The sequence below is a fragment of the Acanthochromis polyacanthus genome, chromosome 14, assembly GCF_021347895.1.
Source record: "Acanthochromis polyacanthus isolate Apoly-LR-REF ecotype Palm Island chromosome 14, KAUST_Apoly_ChrSc, whole genome shotgun sequence".
NCBI lineage: Eukaryota > Metazoa > Chordata > Actinopteri > Pomacentridae > Acanthochromis > Acanthochromis polyacanthus.
Genome location: NC_067126.1, coordinates 26,842,148 through 26,863,130, shown reverse-complemented (window position 1 = coordinate 26,863,130; position 20,983 = coordinate 26,842,148). Strand labels below are relative to the sequence as shown.

The following is a 20,983-nucleotide window of genomic DNA, read 5'->3' as shown; positions in this document are numbered from 1 at the left end:
TCTGTGCGTTTTGATTTAATCATAGTGCCTGTTGCCAAATTAATGGGTGACCACTACCCATTACTCACTCAATACCAAATAGTTATATTTTTGGACTGAAGCTGCTGAAATCAAAAATAATTGTTTCCTAAAATGTGGTTATGGCACTGGTTTCATTTTTGAAGTGTTTTACACACATTTTTAACCTTAACACATTTTAAAAGCCTCTAAAACTGCATCATGTTATTACAGACAACTCATATTGAACAAATATATTGAACTGAATTATTGTGTTTGATGATAATTAGAGGTGCAGTAGTCACTTTTCTGAATACTCAATGATCAGCCTAAAAGCAGAACCACAATGTTCAGAGAAAGCAGTTCTTGTGAACCAGATGTATTTAAGTGCAAACCTTCTTACAAGCAAACTTTTGAAATTCTATTCACCGCATCTGCAGTGACTTTTACTGTTGTATGAGTGTAGCTGTCCTTCGATGTAGCTTCACTTTTGTGCCGTCAAGTGTTTTTTCTCGCTTCAGTCTTCTGCCACTCCCATTTCCTCTCTCTTTCTCACAGTTTTCCTTTAACTCTTCCTCTCTTCTAGGTGTTGATGAGCAGCAGAGGTGATGTGATGGCAGACCTGCCTGGTAGGACAGATCAGAGCCAACTATCTGATGCACACTGAACCGACTGGATGCACACTTTAGAACTTAGACAGGTACAACTGGACCACATGTGTCTTTTACTTTTTAACTTTTATGTGTATGACAAGATTTTCAGGGCTCAACCACGTCACACTTCAAGACCTTGAACACAGTCTTTAAACTCCATTATCTTTAAAAGCACATTTTGAATGAAAGCATTCTTTTCATCCTCTTTGACATCTTTTATGTATGAAGTGAGAAAAGCCAAATCACTGGCTATGAATGTTTAAAAGAAGAAGAAAAAGAGGAAGAGGTGGATGAATATTGTAATTCCTCCAACAAGTGAATTTTACAGCATTTTCATTTCTTTACTCATTAATTCCATGCCAAAATATGACCAGATTACATAACAACAAATAAATCTAGACTTTAAATTATGCATTTTCTATTCCAAATGCATTTTGAACTTCCCTAACCTTCTTATATGTCTAACGCACAACTCTTTTTCCATTTTGCTTGCAGAATGGATTTCCCCAATTGCACTGAAGAGGTATTTGCCACAAACAACAGCAGCTGTGCCTCACTCGAGACCACTAAACTCCCCACCAGTAAAATCCTGCTTTCCATAACCCTGTCTGTGCTGGCCGTCGTCACTACATTCCTCAACTGCCTGGTGATCACAGCAATCGCAGTCACTCGCAAGCTGCACCACCCGGCCAACTACCTCATCTGCTCACTAGCAGTGACCGACCTGCTGGTGGCTGTGCTGGTCATGCCCTTCAGTATCATGTACATCCAGAAAGAGAGCTGGGGAATGGGCCCGGTGATGTGTACCATCTGGTTAAGTGTGGACATCACCTGCTGCACATGCTCCATCCTGCATCTCGCTGCAATCGCCATTGACCGCTACAGGGCCATCACAGATGCGGTGGAGTACTCTCGTAAACGTACAGGGAAGATGGCCGGTGCAATGGTGTCAGTGGTGTGGTTCTTATCTATCCTCATCTCACTTCCTCCTCTACTGTGGCGGCACTACACCGAGGATGGAGACGATGAAGACCAGTGCATCATCGTCCACCATAACATGGCCTTCACTCTGTATTCTACACTTGGAGCATTCTACATCCCCCTGCTGCTGATCCTCATCCTCTACTATAAGATCTACCAGGCTGCTCAGACCCTCTATATGCGCCGTGAGGCTAGCAGGGCTAGCCGTCACTCGTGCATGACCAATGGGAGCATGATCCCTTCAACCTACCCAGCTGGTGACGGCGATGTCGATGGAGGGCCTCGAAGTCCTGAGCCCGTAAGCCCTCCAGAGAAATCTTACTCTGAACCCTCAAATGAGGAACCTCCGCGCGAACGTGTGCGCGCCTCGGTAAAGCCTATCCATGGCAAGTCACGTCGGCGTGAAACACGTAACGAGTCACGCCGAAGCCAGTTCCAACAGGGACCCCGAATCTCAAATGCACGGGAGCGCAGAGCAGCATCCACGTTGGGGTTGATTATCGGGGCCTTTGTCATCTGTTGGCTGCCATTTTTTGTCAAGGAGGTGATCGTCAACACTTGCAATTCTTGTAGTACCTCAGTGGAAATGGCTGACTTTCTGACGTGGCTGGGCTACCTTAACTCTCTTATCAACCCCCTCATCTACACCATCTTTAATGAAGACTTCAAAAAAGCTTTCCAAAGACTTGTTCGGTGCACTCATTACCTCTGATAGTTAGTTATGCATGACTAAACTCATACACCATGTAACATACACCTGTAACAGAGTGAACAAAACTAGTGGCTTGAGGTCAGAGAATACTGACTGAATACTGACTCAATGTGCCTGAGAAGGACTAATTTCAGTGAGGAAAAAGGAGTGACACTCCATCTGCCACTTCAACAGCCTAAATGGCACCAGCTCAGCAATGAGCTTTGCAGCAAAGTTAAACATTGAAATCCAAGTCCTGCTATTAATAGGACAGCTGGAGATCTCCTTGATGTTAATTGGTGTGTGTGAAGGGACACTGCCATGTTGGTTTTGAGAAAATGGGCCATCACTGACCTTTTTGAGGTCTGAGTTTTGAGCATTACTGATCAGCCCCATTTAAAGGTCTTGAAATAACGGGCCATTATGTCTGTTCCATCTAATGACCTTCCTTCTATGGAGTCCACGCTGCTGGCTAAAGAACAGAACATGTGTAAAATACCACAGCATACCAAGTTATTACTTTATGTGGTCATGATGTTGCGAAGGGTGACTTTTATCTGACTGTTGCAATGATCATTAACAGAAGTAGTTGTTGAAGACCATCTGTATTCAGCCCTGCATTACATTTCAGCAAATATTAAATATACATTTGTAAATGGTTCAAGCTTCTTGTTAGGTAATGGCAATGGTACTGGCTTAATTTATCTGACAATCCAAAGGTGGAACGATAAGGGATGCATTTCTATAGCCATGCCATGATACACAGTACACCAGAAAAAGATGTTGTATTTCCCAACTCATAGTTTTTCAAACGCAGTAAGCCAAAAATACCAGCATGTAATGCTACATTTGGTTGCATTTTGCAGTATTCAAGCCAGCATAGTTTTCTGCCTTTGTTACTCACAATCCTCTGGGCAGCCGAAGCTGTGTCACATGTGTCAGTTTGTCCTGTGTGATTGTTAACGAGCCTGAGAGAGGGCACGGGCAGAAGACAGTTCATTTTGCACTACAGACTGCAATGAATAAATGAGCAAAATGGCCAAAGCTTAAGGAGCAATATTGTGATGAAGTAGTATGTTGCAGTTGTGTGCATACAGAATGCAGTAGTGCATACCATGTAAAGGCATCTGCAGTATGTGCTGAAAGTATGAAAAAGTATTACAATTCATAAACTTCATAGAGCCCGACGTTAACATACCATGTTAAAATGTTTAGGAATAACATTTAAGAATCTATTCAGTATGAAGAAATTATTCTGTGATCTTGGGTCACCCCATTAATAACACATTCTGAAATGTAAAAAAAAGAAAGAAAAGAAATACAAGGTTACCAATTCAAAACTGAACTAGTTTCAATTCTCACTGCAAAATTTCAACTGTACAAACAGTTCAGGATTTCTGGGTTACAGGTTATACAAAACACTTTATTTAATATTTTGCACAGCATTTTATGTCATTTCTTAAGATATTTATTTATTTATGCTTAGTGGAGCCATTTAACACCCCATCCTGCTCAACTCCCACACTATGGGCAGGATTAGGTTAATGAACGTGAGAGTCATTGGTGGAGAAATCCTCATTACATTACTCCCACTCAGAATACTTGGAATAGAACTACTATTTCTTTACTGCCTCCAAGAGGGCACATGGTAATGTAGATGGAAATATTGTGGATGAGTCAAGTGTGAGGGTGTACTGTATGAGAGTGAGATGATATAAGGTGTGTCATATACTGTACTTACAATCGTCTCTGGCAGTATGAGCAACATACCGTCTCTTCTTTTGTCTTTCACTGTCTAAATAATCAATAATAAATGGTCCACAACTGAAATGATGTGTAAGTATTTTCTTGTGACACGTTTGGACAAATAAGTGAATTGAGGACAGTGTGTTAGCATGTCTCTTGTTTGTATGGAGAATGTGGCAGAAGGGACAACATAAATGATAACTCAATGATAAACTGCATGTGTAAACGAATGTTATGTCATATTACATCAGTTTGCTGACTGGATGGCATGTTTTCCATTTTCTGGTTTGATGGTGCCCCCTTGTGGTTGTTTGAAAGATTTCAGACTCACCAGTTTGTGATAAACTGCATTGAAGCCTTTCACAGCTACAGCAAAGAGATTTATGCAGCAGGAAAAAGGCATAATTCATTGATCCAACAAATAAAAGGAATTAAAAAGTGAATTAACGTGTCCCGAATGTTCATGGAAATATATATTTGTTTCCCCTCTGTCTTTTCAAAGGTACTGTTCATGAGGTGATGGCTGCTTGAGGATCATGTTTAAATGCTGTTTTCTAGCTTAGAAATAAGGGGAGGAAAAACACAGATGTTTTGGTGCAAACAAAGATAGACTTTTCTGGATACCTGTCAGTGAAGGATTTTAATAGGGGGATGCTGCATAAAATCTATGACTGCATTCAAATCATGCGTCCATTTTATTTCTAAGGTTTTTACTGAGTCTGAAATCTAAAACTTAAAAGCTATAATAACGGATGCTTCATGCCCATGTACACACAGACTTGTGAGATGCTTTTTACAAACCTACAAAGCTGGCATCTGTTATGAACACAGCTTGCTGTCCTGCTTGCATCCACAGTACATAAAAGCTGCTGCAGCACAGCATGCTGTTCCCCCCAGAGGACATCAGTGCAGGCATCGGGCAGAGACTGGGGCGCTGTGAACAGGCCTCATAATCTTCATGATGTTGATGCCAGCAGAGCTTTAAATCCGAAAATAAGATGCCCTTTTCACCAAAAATATTTGTGACATGTGACAGCAGGAAAAGCAACAGAGTAAATAGTAAATGAATAATGGCTGGATTCCCTTTAGCAGGTTCACTTTCAGCATCTTCATACTGTGCATTCTGGCTCTCTGTCCCATTTTTACTGCTTACTGGGACCCTCACAGAGAATACAGCCATCGTTAATATAGGTAATATTGTTAATGTAAGTAAATTGTGCTTTTCCTATTATGACTACAAGTTTACTGCGACAAAAAATTGCGTTAACATAATCAAATAAAGCATGTCCACATTCGTACACAAGTTCAAAAGGCTGTTCTTGTTTTAACTGGTATTTCCTCTTCATAAATCTATCTTTTTTTGTAATATTTCTTCATTTATTAGTGTTTATTTATTACCACCCGGAAAAAACGTCGTTTTCCGGAAGGTATTGTTTTGAGCTGCATGGTCTTGCTTGCTTGTTTGTCTGTAACAATTTGGTTTCCGCGCGATAACTCGATAAAATATTGATGTGGCCTCACTATATTTGGTACACAGGTGTACCATAATAAGATACGGGTCAAGTTCGCATTTGGTGACCTTGACCTAATTTTCAAGGTCACAGGGGTCATCTTTGTAAATGTGGTTTCCGCCATGACATACAGATGACCTCGCCGGGCGGTCCAAGTTTGGTAAAACTTCTTGTTATTATTGTTATTGTTTTTACCTCTAATGCTGCCTTTCTTTGACCACAAATTCAATCAACGCTCACAACAGAAAACACAAGTTTATAAAACCAAAAAAAATCCATAGTCACAAAAGGGATCACTGGTGTTGATTTCATTTTGTTCTAGCGCCAGTGACTTTAAATATTTAAATATAAGGAAAAGAAAACATTCAGTATGAAGTCCTGTTTGCTGCAGTCTGCTGGCTGTGAGTCAAAATCATTCCTTTGACTTTAATAAATACCTGCCACATCACACAGCAGCACAGACGATAAGTCCTTTTTTATACTGAGAGTGATGTGCACATTTACTTAAGTGGCACTGCAGCAGTAACTTTGTGATAACAGGATGTGATGGTAAATCATGTCCTCTGTTCTCTCAGATGCACGGCAGGTCCAGGTTTACTTCAGCAACTCAAATAAGTGTGCTAAAACAGTTACATCATGTTTAGGAGCTGCTTTAGTGGAGTTGCTTGTTGTAGAAATACAGACACCAAAGATTTTGAAGACCATCAAGAGCCTCAGGAGGAAAACCTGTAATTCCCAGGCGTACAGTAGAGAGGTAGAGTCTTCAAATATCACATTTTATGACATACCTGTTAATTGTTAAATAACTCTGTCACCTGTCTTGTGTGGTGTTCTCTCTGGTTATGCTGAAAAGAATTCATAGTCTTGAGCTGATCAACACATTACCTTTTTGATGATTTAAAAACAACAGGTAGTTGTCTAATATTTGAAATGCTAGACAAGACTCTACACGAGCTGCTGAAGAAGAGACGTGGCGAATTGTTCTCTCTTCAGGAACTCAAACCCATCACTCAGTCGGTAAGTGGATTTTATTGTTATACTGCCAAGCAACGACAACAAAATGTTTCTACTGTTTTACACAACACATCAAATTGATGGAAGTAGCCTGTAAACACCAGGACAACAAAATATCAACTGTAGAATCTTTATTTCATTTTCTGTCCCTGTAGTTGCTCACTCTGGAGAATGTTGATAGATAGATATATAGATAGATATATAGATAGATAGATATATAGATAGATAGATAGATAGATAGATAGATGAATAGATAGTTTTTAGACTTTCACCATTTTAATACATTTCAATAATTAGTGGTAAAATTACAGAAAAAAGCAATATTTTAAATGTTTACATTAAAACAGTTCAAAACTGTGAACAATGTCCACACTAAAATCTTTTTTTCCAAAAAATTTCCACTAATTATTTGTTCTTGTATAGACTTTGACTGTAAAATTGCACTATCTTATTGTATTTAAATCAGCTAAAGATTATTAAGACATTGTTTTGCATGTTATTTAAAAGAACAATTGAAAAATTGTAAATAATTTTAAATGTTTTTATTAAATTATCAACAACATATTTACAGTTGAAGATTGTTTAATTATGTTACAATGATTGCAATATAAATCAGTATTAGTATCATTAATTCATTTCTACATTATTCAATGTCTGATTTTTCTGGCTGTTGACTTGAAATTGTCATAATTTATTAGATTTGCTCAATAAACGGAACATTTCAGAAAAAATACAGAAATATTGAACTTAATTTATGTAATCTACTGGGAAAACTGAACTGTGGTATTTGTTAGGTAAAATTTTATCCTGTTCCCCTCGTGTATCATGCCTTCACGCGGTTGCCAGATTGGTAGCGTCTTGTGGGGGATTGGGAGGATATCTTGCAAACCTGGCAACTTTGACTATGCGCTGGATACAGCAGACAGTATGGCGGACAACGAGAGTGATTTGGAAACAGACGGGCTTGAATTAGCTCTGGACACGTTGTGTATCAGACACTGCAGCGATGAGTCGTCTCTGAACAGCAAAGACTACTGCTCTGAGTTTTGTGAGGTATGTTACGTTCATTTTGTTGGGCGCTTTACCGAGTCGTTGTGTGTTTATTGCTAACGCTACTAGCCTCGCTAGCTAACGTTAGCCTCCAGACTAGCTCTATTTATGGAGTTGTGTATCTAAGACGGCAGCATAGCTCACTACAAGCACAACACAAATAGTTAACCAAATTTTGTTTGACACAAACTGGGCTTCTGGTTTGGTAACGTCATGTAGTAACAGTGTTTTGTGCCTGGCATTTGATGATACTTAGCTTTATAGCTGCTCAGTTAGGTTGGGCTAAGCTAATTAACCCATGGTATGATGTTAAACAGTGTTTTAGAATGAGAGAAGTACAGCATGGTGTGGTTTCAGATGCTAATAGTGGGGATTAGAGTTTATATAAAGAAGAAAATAATGTTTCATGAACACTAACTTCAAGTTTAGCCATAACTGTAGCGTTTTTCTCCCCTCTAACAGTACAAGGTGCACTTGGCGTTTTAAGAAAAAATGATAAAAGCTTATTACCATAGTCCTACTGAATTAATACACTATGCGCAATAATAATGAATTCTAGCTACTGAGAGAAGTCATAGATAGATAGTGTTTAAGATAAGGGACAAAGATGTGGATGTGCAGTGGGATTATATGGCTTTTCTCCAGCCATGAGCACACTGTTGATTAATTTAAACTACATTTCCACCAAAAACAAAACTAAAAATTTCCCCCTTTTTCAGCTGATAGATTGCCCACCATTATATAATGGACCCAGAGCAGTGATATTGTGAAACTGTCTGAAACCACACACACTAATTTTTGAAACTGATGTAATATAAACTATCGCTGTGTCTACAAGACCAAATATTTTAATACTTCTGTGGTGTTTTGTGTTTCTGTGTTATCCCTGCACAGTTGGTTGAGGAGTACACAGGGCAATGGCAAGTTCCTCTTCCTCAGCTGAAGGTGCTGCGAACTGCACTCTGCAATTTTACCAAAGCCACTACTGCCTTCCCTGATGACTGTCAGCATATCCACTACGTCCTCAGCAGCCTGGCCTTGTAAGTAGCTTGTTACTTGAAAACCGCATATTTTTTGTTGATGAATTGTCATATTGTATTTACACTCATATTTCAATAACATTTTTTTAATGTTGGTGATTTTCTTTTAAAAATCATTTCATGTGAGTAGCTAATGCATTTGAATAACAAATTTGTTTAAAAAAATCTAATTTCTTTGTGACAGTACAGCATAGATTAGTGTTTTTTTTTTACGTCAACGATATAGCGTTTCCAGTGCACTTGAAGTCAATGTTTGTGAATGTTTTGCTATGTAAATAAACTTATAGTATGTTTTCCTGAGAGATGAGATGTTGAAAACTGTGTAAAGCAGGAACAGTTATTATCCCCCGCCACCATGAAGTGGAAAGGGGGATATGGGTTTGGCCTCCGTCCGTCCGTCCGAGATGAAGGGGACAGCTTTTCTCGGAAACTATTACAGCTAGGATTACAACATTTAGTGTGTAGCTTCACACCATGGACACCTTGATCAAGTTCGAAAATGAGACCTGTGCGACAATATTTAACAGAGTTATGGCCCTTGATCACTATTTTGGATATAGACTCATAGACATCACATGTGGCGGGGGATATTGATGACCATGTTGTCTTGTTTTAAAAGCCTCTGGAAATACAGCTAATAGGTGTTTTTGTTCAATGCTAAGTACTAGCACCGTAATGAGATCATTGTCTACTCTTTGACCGTAGCACTTGTGTGGAAAAGAACTGCAAAGGGCTTGATGAGCTGAATTTACGTACAAAGCTGTCATCTCATTTACTACAAGATGATTCTTTGGCAAACTTTTTTCGCTCTTGTTGTCTTGCAGGAGCTTCTTTGAACTGATGCTGTTTTTCAGCAAGGAGGAATTTGTGGAAGAGCCTTTAAAAGACATCCTTGACTCTTTTCAGGTAACACAAACTGACCTGCTGTTTCACTCCTGATTTTTCTTATTCACACATCACGCTTTGATAAGACCCAGCTGCAGTACCACTACCTGCTACTGGTATGCTGTGTGCTCAGTTTTATGCTGAAGATGTCAACACCTGACCGAAAACCACTGTAGCACAACCAGTTTGGTCTCACACCAGTGTTTTATGATCAAATTAGCAAATGCTTGGGAAGTATGGACCGGCCAAGTTAAACACTCGTTGCGATTGAACATTCACAAAAAAAATGGCATGTTGTTACGGAAGATTTTGATGAATATTTTCTTTGCAGGGGTGTCACTCTCAACTCCTGCGGCACAGGAACATCTACCTTCAGCATGTGAAGCAGATAATGAAAGTAGGAGGCCCTTGGGAAAATCCAGTGCTGCAAGGAATCCTAAAGGAAGCGGATTTGCCAGCAAATGAGGGTAGGATCATCATCATCATATTGAAAAGGAAATATCGCAGAATTTGGCATACGCACAGAGAACACTGCGTGGTCAAGTAGCACACTAGTATCTTGTAGTCAGACTCAGTTGTTAACAAGGGTTATGTCATCAACAAACATGATTAGGGTAATGGAAAAGTAGAAGAGAAATGATGAGCGCACACAGCTCTGTGGGACATTCATGCTCATTGACAGGAAGTGTGACAGGTTGTGTTCACGTCTCACTTATTCATTCATCGCTAACACTGTCAAGAGGAGAAGCTTGTAATATTTTATTAATGTACAATGCAAGGTGACTGAGTCTTTGCAGGTACCGTGATTTTTAGATAAAGTTAAAATGTGTCATTGTAGCATCATGATGCTTCAGAAATACCTCTATAAGTCATATTCTTCAGACCAAAGAGAGTGTGGATGTTTGGTACAAACTGCTGCTGCAGCAAAAAAAAAAATCAGTCATTTTCGGATTGTTTGCTGGAAAAAAATCTACTATTTCCACTAAAATTGTGACTCATGTTGAAATTGCAATACCTGTCAAATAACCTCAATATTTTATTTGCTCTCTAGTGGAATGTGGGGCAGATGATATCTTGTGAAACCAGCATGGTTTGACAGTGTTTTGATTTAACCAGTAAAAATAAGGTTGTGTGTAAGCTGTGGCAGAATAAACTATATAACTACTCGACAGGAACAGTGGGTAACTACATGTGGATATATTAGCCTGCAAAGTATTCAAGATGTAGTGATTTGTTGTTGTTGTTTTGTGGGATAATATGAAACATTGATAAGCACAGTGCAAAGCATCACACATTTCAGTCTGTCATGACCAAAAGCTATCAAAATGTTGTTGGTTCTTTAAATAATTCACCAACCGCAGACTAATTGTATTCTGGTAGTGATTTTACATTACATTAAAACCTTTATATCAAACACTGATAAAACGTATTGGCTTGTACAGAATGATAATACTGAGAACATCATCTGTGTTATTTCGACATTACTTCTGCTCACTTTTGTATGGGATTACACCGCATATCATGTACATTAAAGCCTGTGATTTCCTGTTATACAGTGGAGGACTTCTTGAGCTCTGAATTACCGGTGTTCTTGGAGCTGCGGGTTCGATATCTGCAAGCCTGTGAACGAATGCAGGAGGCCATGGCTTTGGCTAAAAGCTGTCTGGAAAATCGTGAAGCTGGAAAGCATCTGTACTTCCATCAGGCCTACCTGACCTGCCTCTACAAGACCTCACTGCACGAAAACCTTCACAAGGAGGTAAGACATGAAACGCTGTGGGGCTCTGTACATGAATGTAGTTGTCCTTTCAGATGGTAGAGATGGATGAAAGAAGAATGGAATAATTGCTTTTTATGTTCTCTCTCATTTGTTGATCTTTGATATTAAAGTCTATTCATTCATCAGTCAAAACGTTGTGAAGCAACTGTTAACATTCAAAGCATTGTTAAGTGGCATTTTGAAAAACTATTTCTAAAATATAATAAACATGTTATTTGGATGAATTGAACTTCAAACAGCTAATTTAAAATACCTTCATGTATGCCATACATTGTTAAAAATACATTTTAATAGACTGTTTTTGTATTCCTTACTGACGTTATAACCTCTCTATCTTTTTCTTCAGATGGCAGAGATAGATGGCCGTGATGCTGTGGAGATAATCTGCAACACAGAAAGTGTTGAAAAAGATGAGCTTTTGTTGTCGCTGTGTAAAGCTTTCCTCACCCAACAACTTCACAATGGGGACATGTACTACATCTGGTAACTATGACCTTTATATATGTACAGTGGCTTCACAGAGTGACAATGCTTTGTAGACCTCTTCACTTTCTTGCTCTTTTTGTGTAATTGATGTTTTTAGATTTTTGTTTTGTAAATAGTCAACAAATCAAAATCTGAAATCTCCACATTCAGAACCATAATCATCTGAACCCCAAAGCACACTAGAAGGTTTAAAAGGCATGTTATTGACTCAATTTTTGCCAGAATGACATTATTTGTAAGTGCCAGAGACTGTTAGAACTGAATGAACTGTTAGATTTCCAGCTTTCCAATGATCCTTGTAGTACTGGTCTGTGACATGCTGTCCTGTTGGAAAGCGAAACCAAAACTAAGCAACTCAGAGCAGGAATAGTAGTAACAGTAGTAAAATATCTATAGTATGTGATGTCCCCATGTTGTACTTGTTGATTCCAGGTTTTTTCCATAAAGTAAAAAATCTAAGAAATTTACCATTTTTCTTCAAGGACCTCTTTGCATTGACTAGATTCATCCTCCTCCCAGTAATGACCAGGCTTTTTTATTCTCTGCCACTGAAATACACTCCAATAGCATGGCGCTAACACCAAGCTTTACTATGGCGATGGTATTACCAAGGTTTTGACTGAAGTCTGCTTTCAGCCAGACACAGTGCATTAAGTTCAGCCAAAAATCAATTTATCTCTCGAGAGAATCTTTACTCTGATGCTGCCAGTCTGTTAGATACTTTTTTTTATCACGCAGGGTGTAATACGCCTTTAAAAGTAGTTTCTGTTTAGCTACTCTACCATGAACTGGTTGATGGGGTGCTGCTGAGAAGGTTGTCCTTCTGGCTGTTCTTCCATCTCTGCAGAGGACCTGTGAAGCTCTGTTAGAGTGGATTCTCTGACCAAGGCCTTTCTTGCTCTGTTACTTCTTGTGACTGTACGGCCAAACCTAGGACAAGTTCTGCAGATTCCAGACATCTTTCATGTCACAAATATCGGCACCACTGTCCTGCTGCGAATACTCAAAATTAGTTTCTGCCTTTGCCATAGTCTATGTCTCGGCACAATTTTATTGCAGAGGTTTGCGACTCAGCTGTCCTGACTTGCAGAGAGAAGTGTGTTATCTTATTTACACAGTGCTGTATTTGAACTCTGTCCAGACCTCTCACTTTTCCACTGTGAGACTCCAGGAAATGTCTAGACACATCTCAAGAATAGTTAAAGAAAACAGTATGTGCCTGATCACAATCTGCTGTGCCACTGGATATAAATACTTTACTAAATGAGAGAATTCTGTTTTAGATTTTATAAATTTGTAAAGATTTCTTAAAACAGGGTTTCAGTTTTCCGTTTGGAGCTGGTCAGTGTAGATTACTGGGTCAAAAAGTCAGCTCAGTTAATTTAAAATATAATCTTCTAAGTTGTAAAGAAAGTTGCCAGAGTGAGGTAGTCTAATAATCACTACACTTTTCACAGCTGATGCTCATGTCAGATTCTGTGAAATATGCAGGGCTGGCTGAGTATGTGTTGGGTATATCCAGGAATATGACAGGAAAGGGAATTGTTGACATGGTGCTTCCATTATTAGGAAATATCACAGTTGTTTCTTTATAAATATACAATCTACCATGGCAAACCTGGTTTGACTTGTCATTCTGTGCTTTCTTGCAGGGACTTGGTGTTCATCTGGAGCAGGTTGTACCTACGGGCTCATCCCTCCAGACAAGGCTTCCTGACTGAGTGCTTGCAGCTTGCCTCCTCTGCTACTAATGCCAGAGCCATCTTCCCCTTCATCAAACTGGTCACTACAGAGGTGAGACTCCATCACAGCATCATCTTTTTCAAAGTCACACATTGCAGAACAAGCAATATAAAAGCATGCTGCACAATGTCGGAAGCCTGTATTTGAAACATGTATTAATAGACAGACAGCTGCCTTAGATCTCGTTCCTCACTGTGCCATCATCACTCTCTGCGGAAAACAAAGCTTTAATCCAGTGTTTAAAAGACACTTAAAACAAAACCGATTTGTTTTGAGATATCTGAAGATATTTCTTTCTGTTAGAGAACTGACACATAAGCAGTACTAACTTGCTATCAAAAGTGTTTAATGTCTAGCTGTTTTTGTTTACCTCGTCTTTAGTTATTTAATTCTCTTATCCACTGTTTTACCTAATCTTATTCTGTAACGTTTATTTTCTTTGAATAGCTGGGTGGTGAAGGAGTCCAAGTCTGTGTGGAGCTGTGTGCCAGGGCCTTACAGCTGTGTGACATGCAGGCAGACACTGTAACCCGGTCACTGGTCTGCAAGACCATCGCGTTCCTTCTGCCTCATGACCTGGAGATCTGTCGAGCATGTGCCCTGCTAGTCTTTTGTCAGGAACGAAGCCTGGAGGCATATCGAACTGTCTGCCTGCTTTACACGCATCCTGACCAGGAGCCACATCCCCACAACAGCCCTGTCCGCACCAGTGTTCGCTTCCATATTCTGCAGGTTGGAGTGGAGCATATTTAACATAAGATGTAGTAGTACTTTGAATGGACTGACATTATGACTTGTAATCATTGTGTGTTACATATGTGTTTTCCAGAGGCTCAAGGAGCGCCTGTGTTTTGATCCTGAATTTTGGAACCTCCTGACTCTCAGGACTCATTGTTTGGAGCTGATGAGTGACAAGGTGATGAAAGCTGCTGTTCTCAGTGAGATGGAGGAGGAAGAGGAAAAAGAATTCAAAGAAGAGCTGCTAACAAATAATTGTATAAATGACTCATGCACTCAAGGTTTCAATTCATGCCACTGCACTGCAGCTGCATTTGGGAACCAAAACCTCCCAGACGAGCAAACTGTAGATGAAAGGGCAAGAAAGTATGTTGCTCCATCAAATAATGCTCCTCTGAGGAGGAGGAAATTGAGGAGAAGGCTGCGAAGGAGGAAACGATCTATATCTGATGATGAGTTAGACGTCTGTGATGATCCGGAGATCAGCTACGATCTGGAATCCACCTCTTGGAGTAATAAGCCTGTGTACTCACTAAGACGCAATCACACTAACATGGAGACCGCTCATTCTGTAAAGCTCCCTCTAAACCGCAAAAGAGAATACTTGTCTAGATGTGTTAAGAGCCAAGTTTTGAAAAGGAAAGGCCGCAAGAAAAGATGGCTACAAGGTCTTCCAAGACTGGACCCGGTACAGACTGTCAAAGAGAAAAAGGTCAAAGGTAGAGGGAGGAAACGGGGTCGGAAGCCTTTACCAAAACTGGAGCTGTCTTACCCCGATAATGAAATACCCCTTACTGAGGAGGAGTCTGGTTTTGAGGAGAACACTGACACAGAGGACAACGAGCTGGATATGCCTCACCTGGAGAGGGAAATTAAAATCCAGAGTGAACAGAAAGAGATTCAGCTTGAACAGCTGAATGACCCTGAGAGGGAAAATGGAGAATACACTGACATCGTCTGTGGTAGCAGTCTCAGTGAACAAACCCAAGAGGATTCTCAGACACACTTATCGTCCAAGCTGTGTGACGGTCCTCTTGGTGAGCTTCAAGCTGCTGTGGAAGCTAATCCTGGGCTTGATGGTCCTCTTTTAGAATTCATGGATTGTCCAGTCGAACTGTTACACAGTTACTCCCTCAAATCCAAAAAACTTGACTGTGACAAACCTTCAGAATCTCCAGCATCTGAGGAGCTTAATGGCAGCATAGAACAGGAGCCCCAGCCAGTGTTGGAAGCCAAAGTCTCAAACACCACGGTAAATGATCTGTCTTTAATTACCCTAACAGCTTTTACATAATGCAAGTCAGTAATGACTAGACCCAAGGTTTCCACATGTATCCTTCTGTATTTTTGCTTGTTAGATATACCATTGCATTAGCAGCACTTAGCTTTGCATAAATTAAATTCCAACTATACTGCATTAGAGTCAGTGTGTCCATACAGACACTTGACATACTGAGTCTGCATGTAATTAAGGAAGTTTGAAAGGCAGGAGGCACTTATCGTTTTAGAAACGTACTTGATACTTTGCTCGCTTTTTCTATCAAACTTCTGCAACTGATTTCAGTTTTTTGTTTTTTTTATCCAGGTGAAGAAAACATGGAAGGACCGAGTACTTCGCACTCAACAGTATGCCCATTTGATGTACCACTGCAACGTCTGCCACAAAGACTACAAGGGGTTGAATGTTATGAGGCATGCTCTCTCACACCTTAAGAGCAGAAAACTAAGATGCATACTCTGTGGAAAACGCTTTAAACAGCTCCCTTTTGCCAAAAAACATGTTCTGGATCACATTGACGCAATGTGTAAGCAGAAACCTCATGATAAGGAGCAATGCAGTGAGGTCACTACAGCCGCTAATGGAATAATAGATAAAGTGGAAAATGAGTGTCAGCCTCAGGATGAAAATCAGAGTTCTATTTCTGATAACGAAACTCCTGAACAGAAACCTGGAAGCAAAATAAAAGTGTCAAGCCTCAAGAGGGAAGAACGAATCATCAGGAACCTCCGTACGCTCATCAAAAAGACATCTGTGCTTCACAAAAAATGCAAGAATCCTGACATGAATATATTCAAGCAGGTAGACTTCAAGGATGAGCAGGTAGTCATCAAAGATGGTCTGGTGATTGTAAGAGATCCATCTGTGATGGAGAAGGAGGGAGAAGAAGCGGGAAAAGAGATGTCTGCGGGAGAAAATGGCTATGGTCTGGACATCACGTACCACCTGTGCCCATCAGAGTCCTGTGATAGAGTATTCTTGAGGATCAGCACCACACTGACAAAACACGCCATCAAATGCCATATTGATGACGAGAAGGTGCTGGAGAAGACTTATGTTTGGGCCAAGCACAAGTGCTCCCTCTGCTTCAGGTAAGAAATACTGCACAAAAAGTAACACGGACTTAACTGGACTTCAGCGTAACTTTTGAAGAACTAATAGTGATGATGAGGTGACTGTCCATACTGTCATTGACTAAAATCTGTGTTGTGAACAGTGTTGAGCTGTTAAAACCAACTGTTTTGATAATTGATCACCCAAAGAAAAAAAGTCACAATCCTGTCATTCCAGCTTCTTGAATTTGAATGTCGTCTGGTTTCTTTTTTCCTCTATGACAGATAAATGAGTAACTTTCAGTTTAAGACCAAACAAGATACTTGAGGATGTCATGTTGAGCTTTGGGAAGCACAGATGGGCCTTTTTTCTGACATTCTATAAAACAAACAGCTACTTGATCACACACCAATGTTATGACAAATTCAGCACAGATTGCACAAAAGGAGGAACTGAGGGCAAATGATGCTACTTAAAATTAAAATAACAAAGGAGGACTTCTACCAGATGTTCTTCACACATTTACCTATTATGAATTCACCAAAATACAAGCTCTAAATCTGTTTTACTCAGCCTACACTATCTGAAGCAAAACATCCGAAAGGAATTAGAATCCCAATCTAGTGTATAACACATTTGAAACTATGTGTAGTTCTAAGTCCAAGAAAAAGTCCCAAAACTCATGTCTCCACTCTAAATACAAGGGAGAGACACGTATGCGAGCTGCACACCACTTACAGCAGCTGCCACTGAATGACAGCTTGGCAGCTCTTTTATACCAGGTAGAGATTGAAGTGGTTTGATTGGAGGTCAGGATAGGTGTTGCCCCAATCAAGACGCCACAGCCTCTTAGACTTTGTTGTGTATTTTACTTTGAAGCAAAAGCAGCCAAACATCCTGTTGTGACTGTGGGGCGTCAATGCTCCAAAGTATCCACCTCAGATACTCTAAAAATATGTACTAAGGTACTTACTGATAGCGAAGGTGTCAGTTGATAAGGTGGTGGGAGCGGCAGTTTCATCAGAAGTAGTCGAGTGTGAGATTTCAGCTCCAGCTCAAGCAACCTCCCGATCGTTTTCAGTTTCGATTTCAACAGCTTGGGACCTGAACAACAATGAAAATAATCTTTCATTACAGCCTTAGTGAAATTGCTATCTTATTTATCCTGCTCTGTTATTTAAAAAATGTTTTCTTATACAGATACAGTTAAAAGATGGAAACATTTTACATCAGCTGCTAACTATGACTATGATAATAATTCATGGTGTTCATTGTAATATGCTCATTTTTGACACATTCACCATAAATGTAAATTGCGACTATTCAAACCTTTTTATTTATTTTTTTAAATGTGGGGAAAAAAAGTTTTCAAAATTCCCCTTTATTTTATTTCTTTTTTTAATTTTAGAATTTTTTTGTTACTTGGCCTTGCTAAAGATTCGTTACTCCAGATTATGATCTTAAAAACTGCTGTCTTTGCTTTCCTCCAACAGGCAGACCCAGTTTCTTCAACACTATAAGGACCACATGAAGCTTCACAACACTCCTCTCCCGCACTTCTGCTACCATCTGGAGTGTAACCAGCGCTTCTTGACACAGCAGGAATTAAAAGACCACATTAGTACCCACCAGCCCTTCCGACCTCAGTGTCCATTCACAGATTGTGAGAAGCTTTTCTCGAGTCTTCAGGGCCTCTATGACCATGAATGGAGACACTACACCCCAGCTCCTCAGAAAGAGGAGCTAGAGTTGGGACCAAACAGACAGATACAGCAAAGTGCTGAAGCTCCTTGGAAGCAAAGAGTAAAGGTGGAGGAGATATGGCTGCAGAATAAAAAGGGGCAAAGGGACAGTCCCACTCCTGGTGTTGAGGCCTCGAATGCTCAGGATCTCTGGGAAAAGAGCAAAGCTGAAGGTCAGGTGTGTGAAGCTCCAGACAGTAGTCAGAATCCGTCTAAATCTGATAATTGTTCCAGTAATCATGAAAGCAAACCCGCTGTCAACGGATATGAGGATGCGACAAGAAATCCGTCAGAGCAGTTGATGTCTACTTCCCATACAACCACTGCTGCAGCAACCACTCCCAGTAAGAGGTGTCGGAAAAAAGCACCCATGGAGTGGGACCCTATAAATGTGCGAGATGTTGAGGATATGTCCACTATGGCTGAGGGGGTCCAGCAGAACATGGGAGAGCCTCACATCACCGAGCACAAAACCTTCAAGCCCGAAGATCCCGCCTACGCACCTTTCGTCAAAGCCCCCTTCATCCGGCCGCCACCCTCCACCTACCTGGATGAATCTGTGCTCTCAATGCCCAAGAGGAGATCCGTCGATGAGGCCGCTCCCAGGAAATATGTCTACTGGAATCACAAGAAAAAGAAAGACCTCGCTCAAGAAAAGGAGCAGCAGGTGGTGAACGTGGCCCCTGAGCAGAAGATCAGACATCGCTGTGACAAATGTCTTTCCTCCTTCAGCAGCTTAGAGGAATTACAGAAACACCGAGCCCTTAACACCTGCTCTGCACTGTTTGGCTTCGATTCGGATGATGAAAGTATGTATTCTTAATTAACTGATTAGAAAATATAGTAAAGCGTCAAATAAATCCGACCCTTTCTCACCCTGAGTTGCTGGTAATCTTTTTTTTTTTCTTTCATTTTTAGGTTAGTGCGTTTAGAGGAGCTGCCACTGGAATGACCACCTGATAAAGGAACACTGGAGCTCTTTCTCAATCCTCAGTTACAATACTTATATGGTATGTGTGCCAAATGTCTGATTGGTTCTTAAATAACAGAAGTTTTGAAGCAATAATTTTGATACCAAGAACTACTATAGTTTTGAACACGTTTTTTTTTCCTGAAAACATCATCATTGTGCGCTCTGTCAAGTCGGTAAAAGAACAACCCTGTAACAAATAGAGGTTAATATTTATCAGCAAATCTACAAGTAATTCTGAGAGAATAAATATGGCCCGAAATAACTTCCCTGGCATATAAGAAAACAAAACAATTGTGTTCTGTGTACAAATGGTTACATATAGCCAGCTACGTTACGCATCAATTATCCATTTCCATTAAAAATTTTAGTCTTTTTTTTTAGTCTTTTGTCATAAATTATGCTCTACTTCTCCTTCAGTTATACACTCTCCTATGTCTCCTTGCATTCATTCAGCAAATAAGCCACACAACGCTTTCTTAGGTATCATTTGTATCATACACTAAGCAGAGGAAATACAATTCAGTGGAGAGACTTAAAAACAGTAGAGGACTTCTCTAGATCATTTGCTTCATGTAATGATGCATATTATTATTGTATTTGTATTCATTGGATACAAACTGACATCTATTTAAAACCTAGTTTCTGTCACAGACAGTAACAATTTCTTATTTTAGTTGAATATTCTATTCTATTCTAAATTGGGTCCACATTGAGGCTCTAACTTTGAGTAAGTTCTTGTCCTGCCCCACTAGTTAAACTTCTTGGTGGCAGAGTTTTCCCATAAATGTCCCCCTTCGCTGCGGTGCTTGAAAAACAAGGACTTCCTGTTCTTGGAGAATTTTTACATGCAGTGTGTGATTGGCAGATTGTACTGCAGTAGTCTTCCAAATGAATGATGCACCACACAGAGCTGTGGGCTTGTAGAGAGGTTGTATAAAACAGGCTTATTATTAGATATGCAGCAGTGTAACATTGGATATCAGGGTGTGTGTGCCGTCAACATTTCTATGCTGTTAAAATGTATTCAAACTCAAAAGGAGGTGTCCTTAGCATGATTTGCTGCTGTTCCTGTAGGCAGGATTGTGTTTTCCTTTGTTTACCTGTCTTCTGGTCACGGTATGACAACAATCATGTACTCATTAGCTCCGTGACCAACACGTCTGGAACCATGTAAATCTCCCTTCGTACTGTCAAACTAATTGTCTGTACAGTAAATGAAGTATTTACCATTTTATTAGTGCCAAGACTGAGTCAGTGTTCAGGCTGTAGGAAGATACACTAAGATCAGTGACACAGTACCAGTTTTTCCATTTTTAAGTCAGCCAGTTTAACGCAATGATTGTATATTTCATGATGTAGAATATTTCACATTGGTCGTTGTGTATGAACTTTTCAAATGTTTGATCTGTTTAATAACTTTTTAATGTAACGTTTTTATGGGACTGTGTACTTAAACTGCTTATTTATATGTACAAATGTCAATAGATTGGATTTGTAAAGGCAATGATGATTCCTCGTCTATTTTTCTTAAAGAAAAAGTGCTAAAATTTGTTTGAATAAACAAATGATGAAAGTAAACTTCTATTGTCGTGGATGACAGTTATATTACTGGTTTGTAATA

At 39.8% G+C, this 20,983-nt stretch overlaps 2 protein-coding genes across 2 annotated transcripts in view; both read left to right on the top strand.

Moving 5' to 3' along the window:
- Window positions 1–4,152, top strand: part of htr1fa (5-hydroxytryptamine (serotonin) receptor 1Fa) — a 28,182-nt gene extending 24,030 nt beyond the window's left edge. The window contains exons 2-3 of the mRNA XM_022203613.2: window positions 584–697; window positions 1,146–4,152. Coding sequence (XP_022059305.1) covers window positions 1,147–2,343 — 1,197 coding nt within the window. The 5' untranslated portion in view covers window positions 584–697; window position 1,146 and the 3' untranslated portion in view covers window positions 2,344–4,152. The remainder of the gene's footprint in view (window positions 1–583; window positions 698–1,145) is intronic.
- Window positions 4,153–7,475: 3,323 nt separating this feature from the next.
- LOC110957553 (zinc finger protein 654) lies at window positions 7,476–20,940 on the top strand. Its single transcript, XM_022203609.2, has 12 exons — window positions 7,476–7,646; window positions 8,538–8,683; window positions 9,508–9,589; window positions 9,900–10,035; window positions 11,125–11,327; window positions 11,695–11,831; window positions 13,487–13,628; window positions 14,025–14,309; window positions 14,407–15,567; window positions 15,901–16,685; window positions 18,141–19,198; window positions 19,308–20,940. Exons 1-12 carry the CDS (start codon window positions 7,521–7,523, stop codon window positions 19,310–19,312), a joined length of 4,266 nt encoding a protein of 1,421 aa, XP_022059301.2. The 5' UTR covers window positions 7,476–7,520; the 3' UTR covers window positions 19,313–20,940.
- The last annotated feature ends 43 nt before the right edge of the window (window positions 20,941–20,983 follow it).

Excerpts from the sequence above, each read along its gene's own strand:
- LOC110957553 (XM_022203609.2), top strand. The coding sequence starts at position 7,521 with ATGGCGGACAACGAGAGTGATTTGGAAACAGACGGGCTTGAATTAGCT. Across the intron at positions 8,684-9,507 it reads GTCCTCAGCAGCCTGGCCTT|GAGCTTCTTTGAACTGATGC; the intron begins GTAAGTAGCTTG and ends GTTGTCTTGCAG. Across the intron at positions 16,686-18,140 it reads AAGTGCTCCCTCTGCTTCAG|GCAGACCCAGTTTCTTCAAC; the intron begins GTAAGAAATACT and ends TTCCTCCAACAG.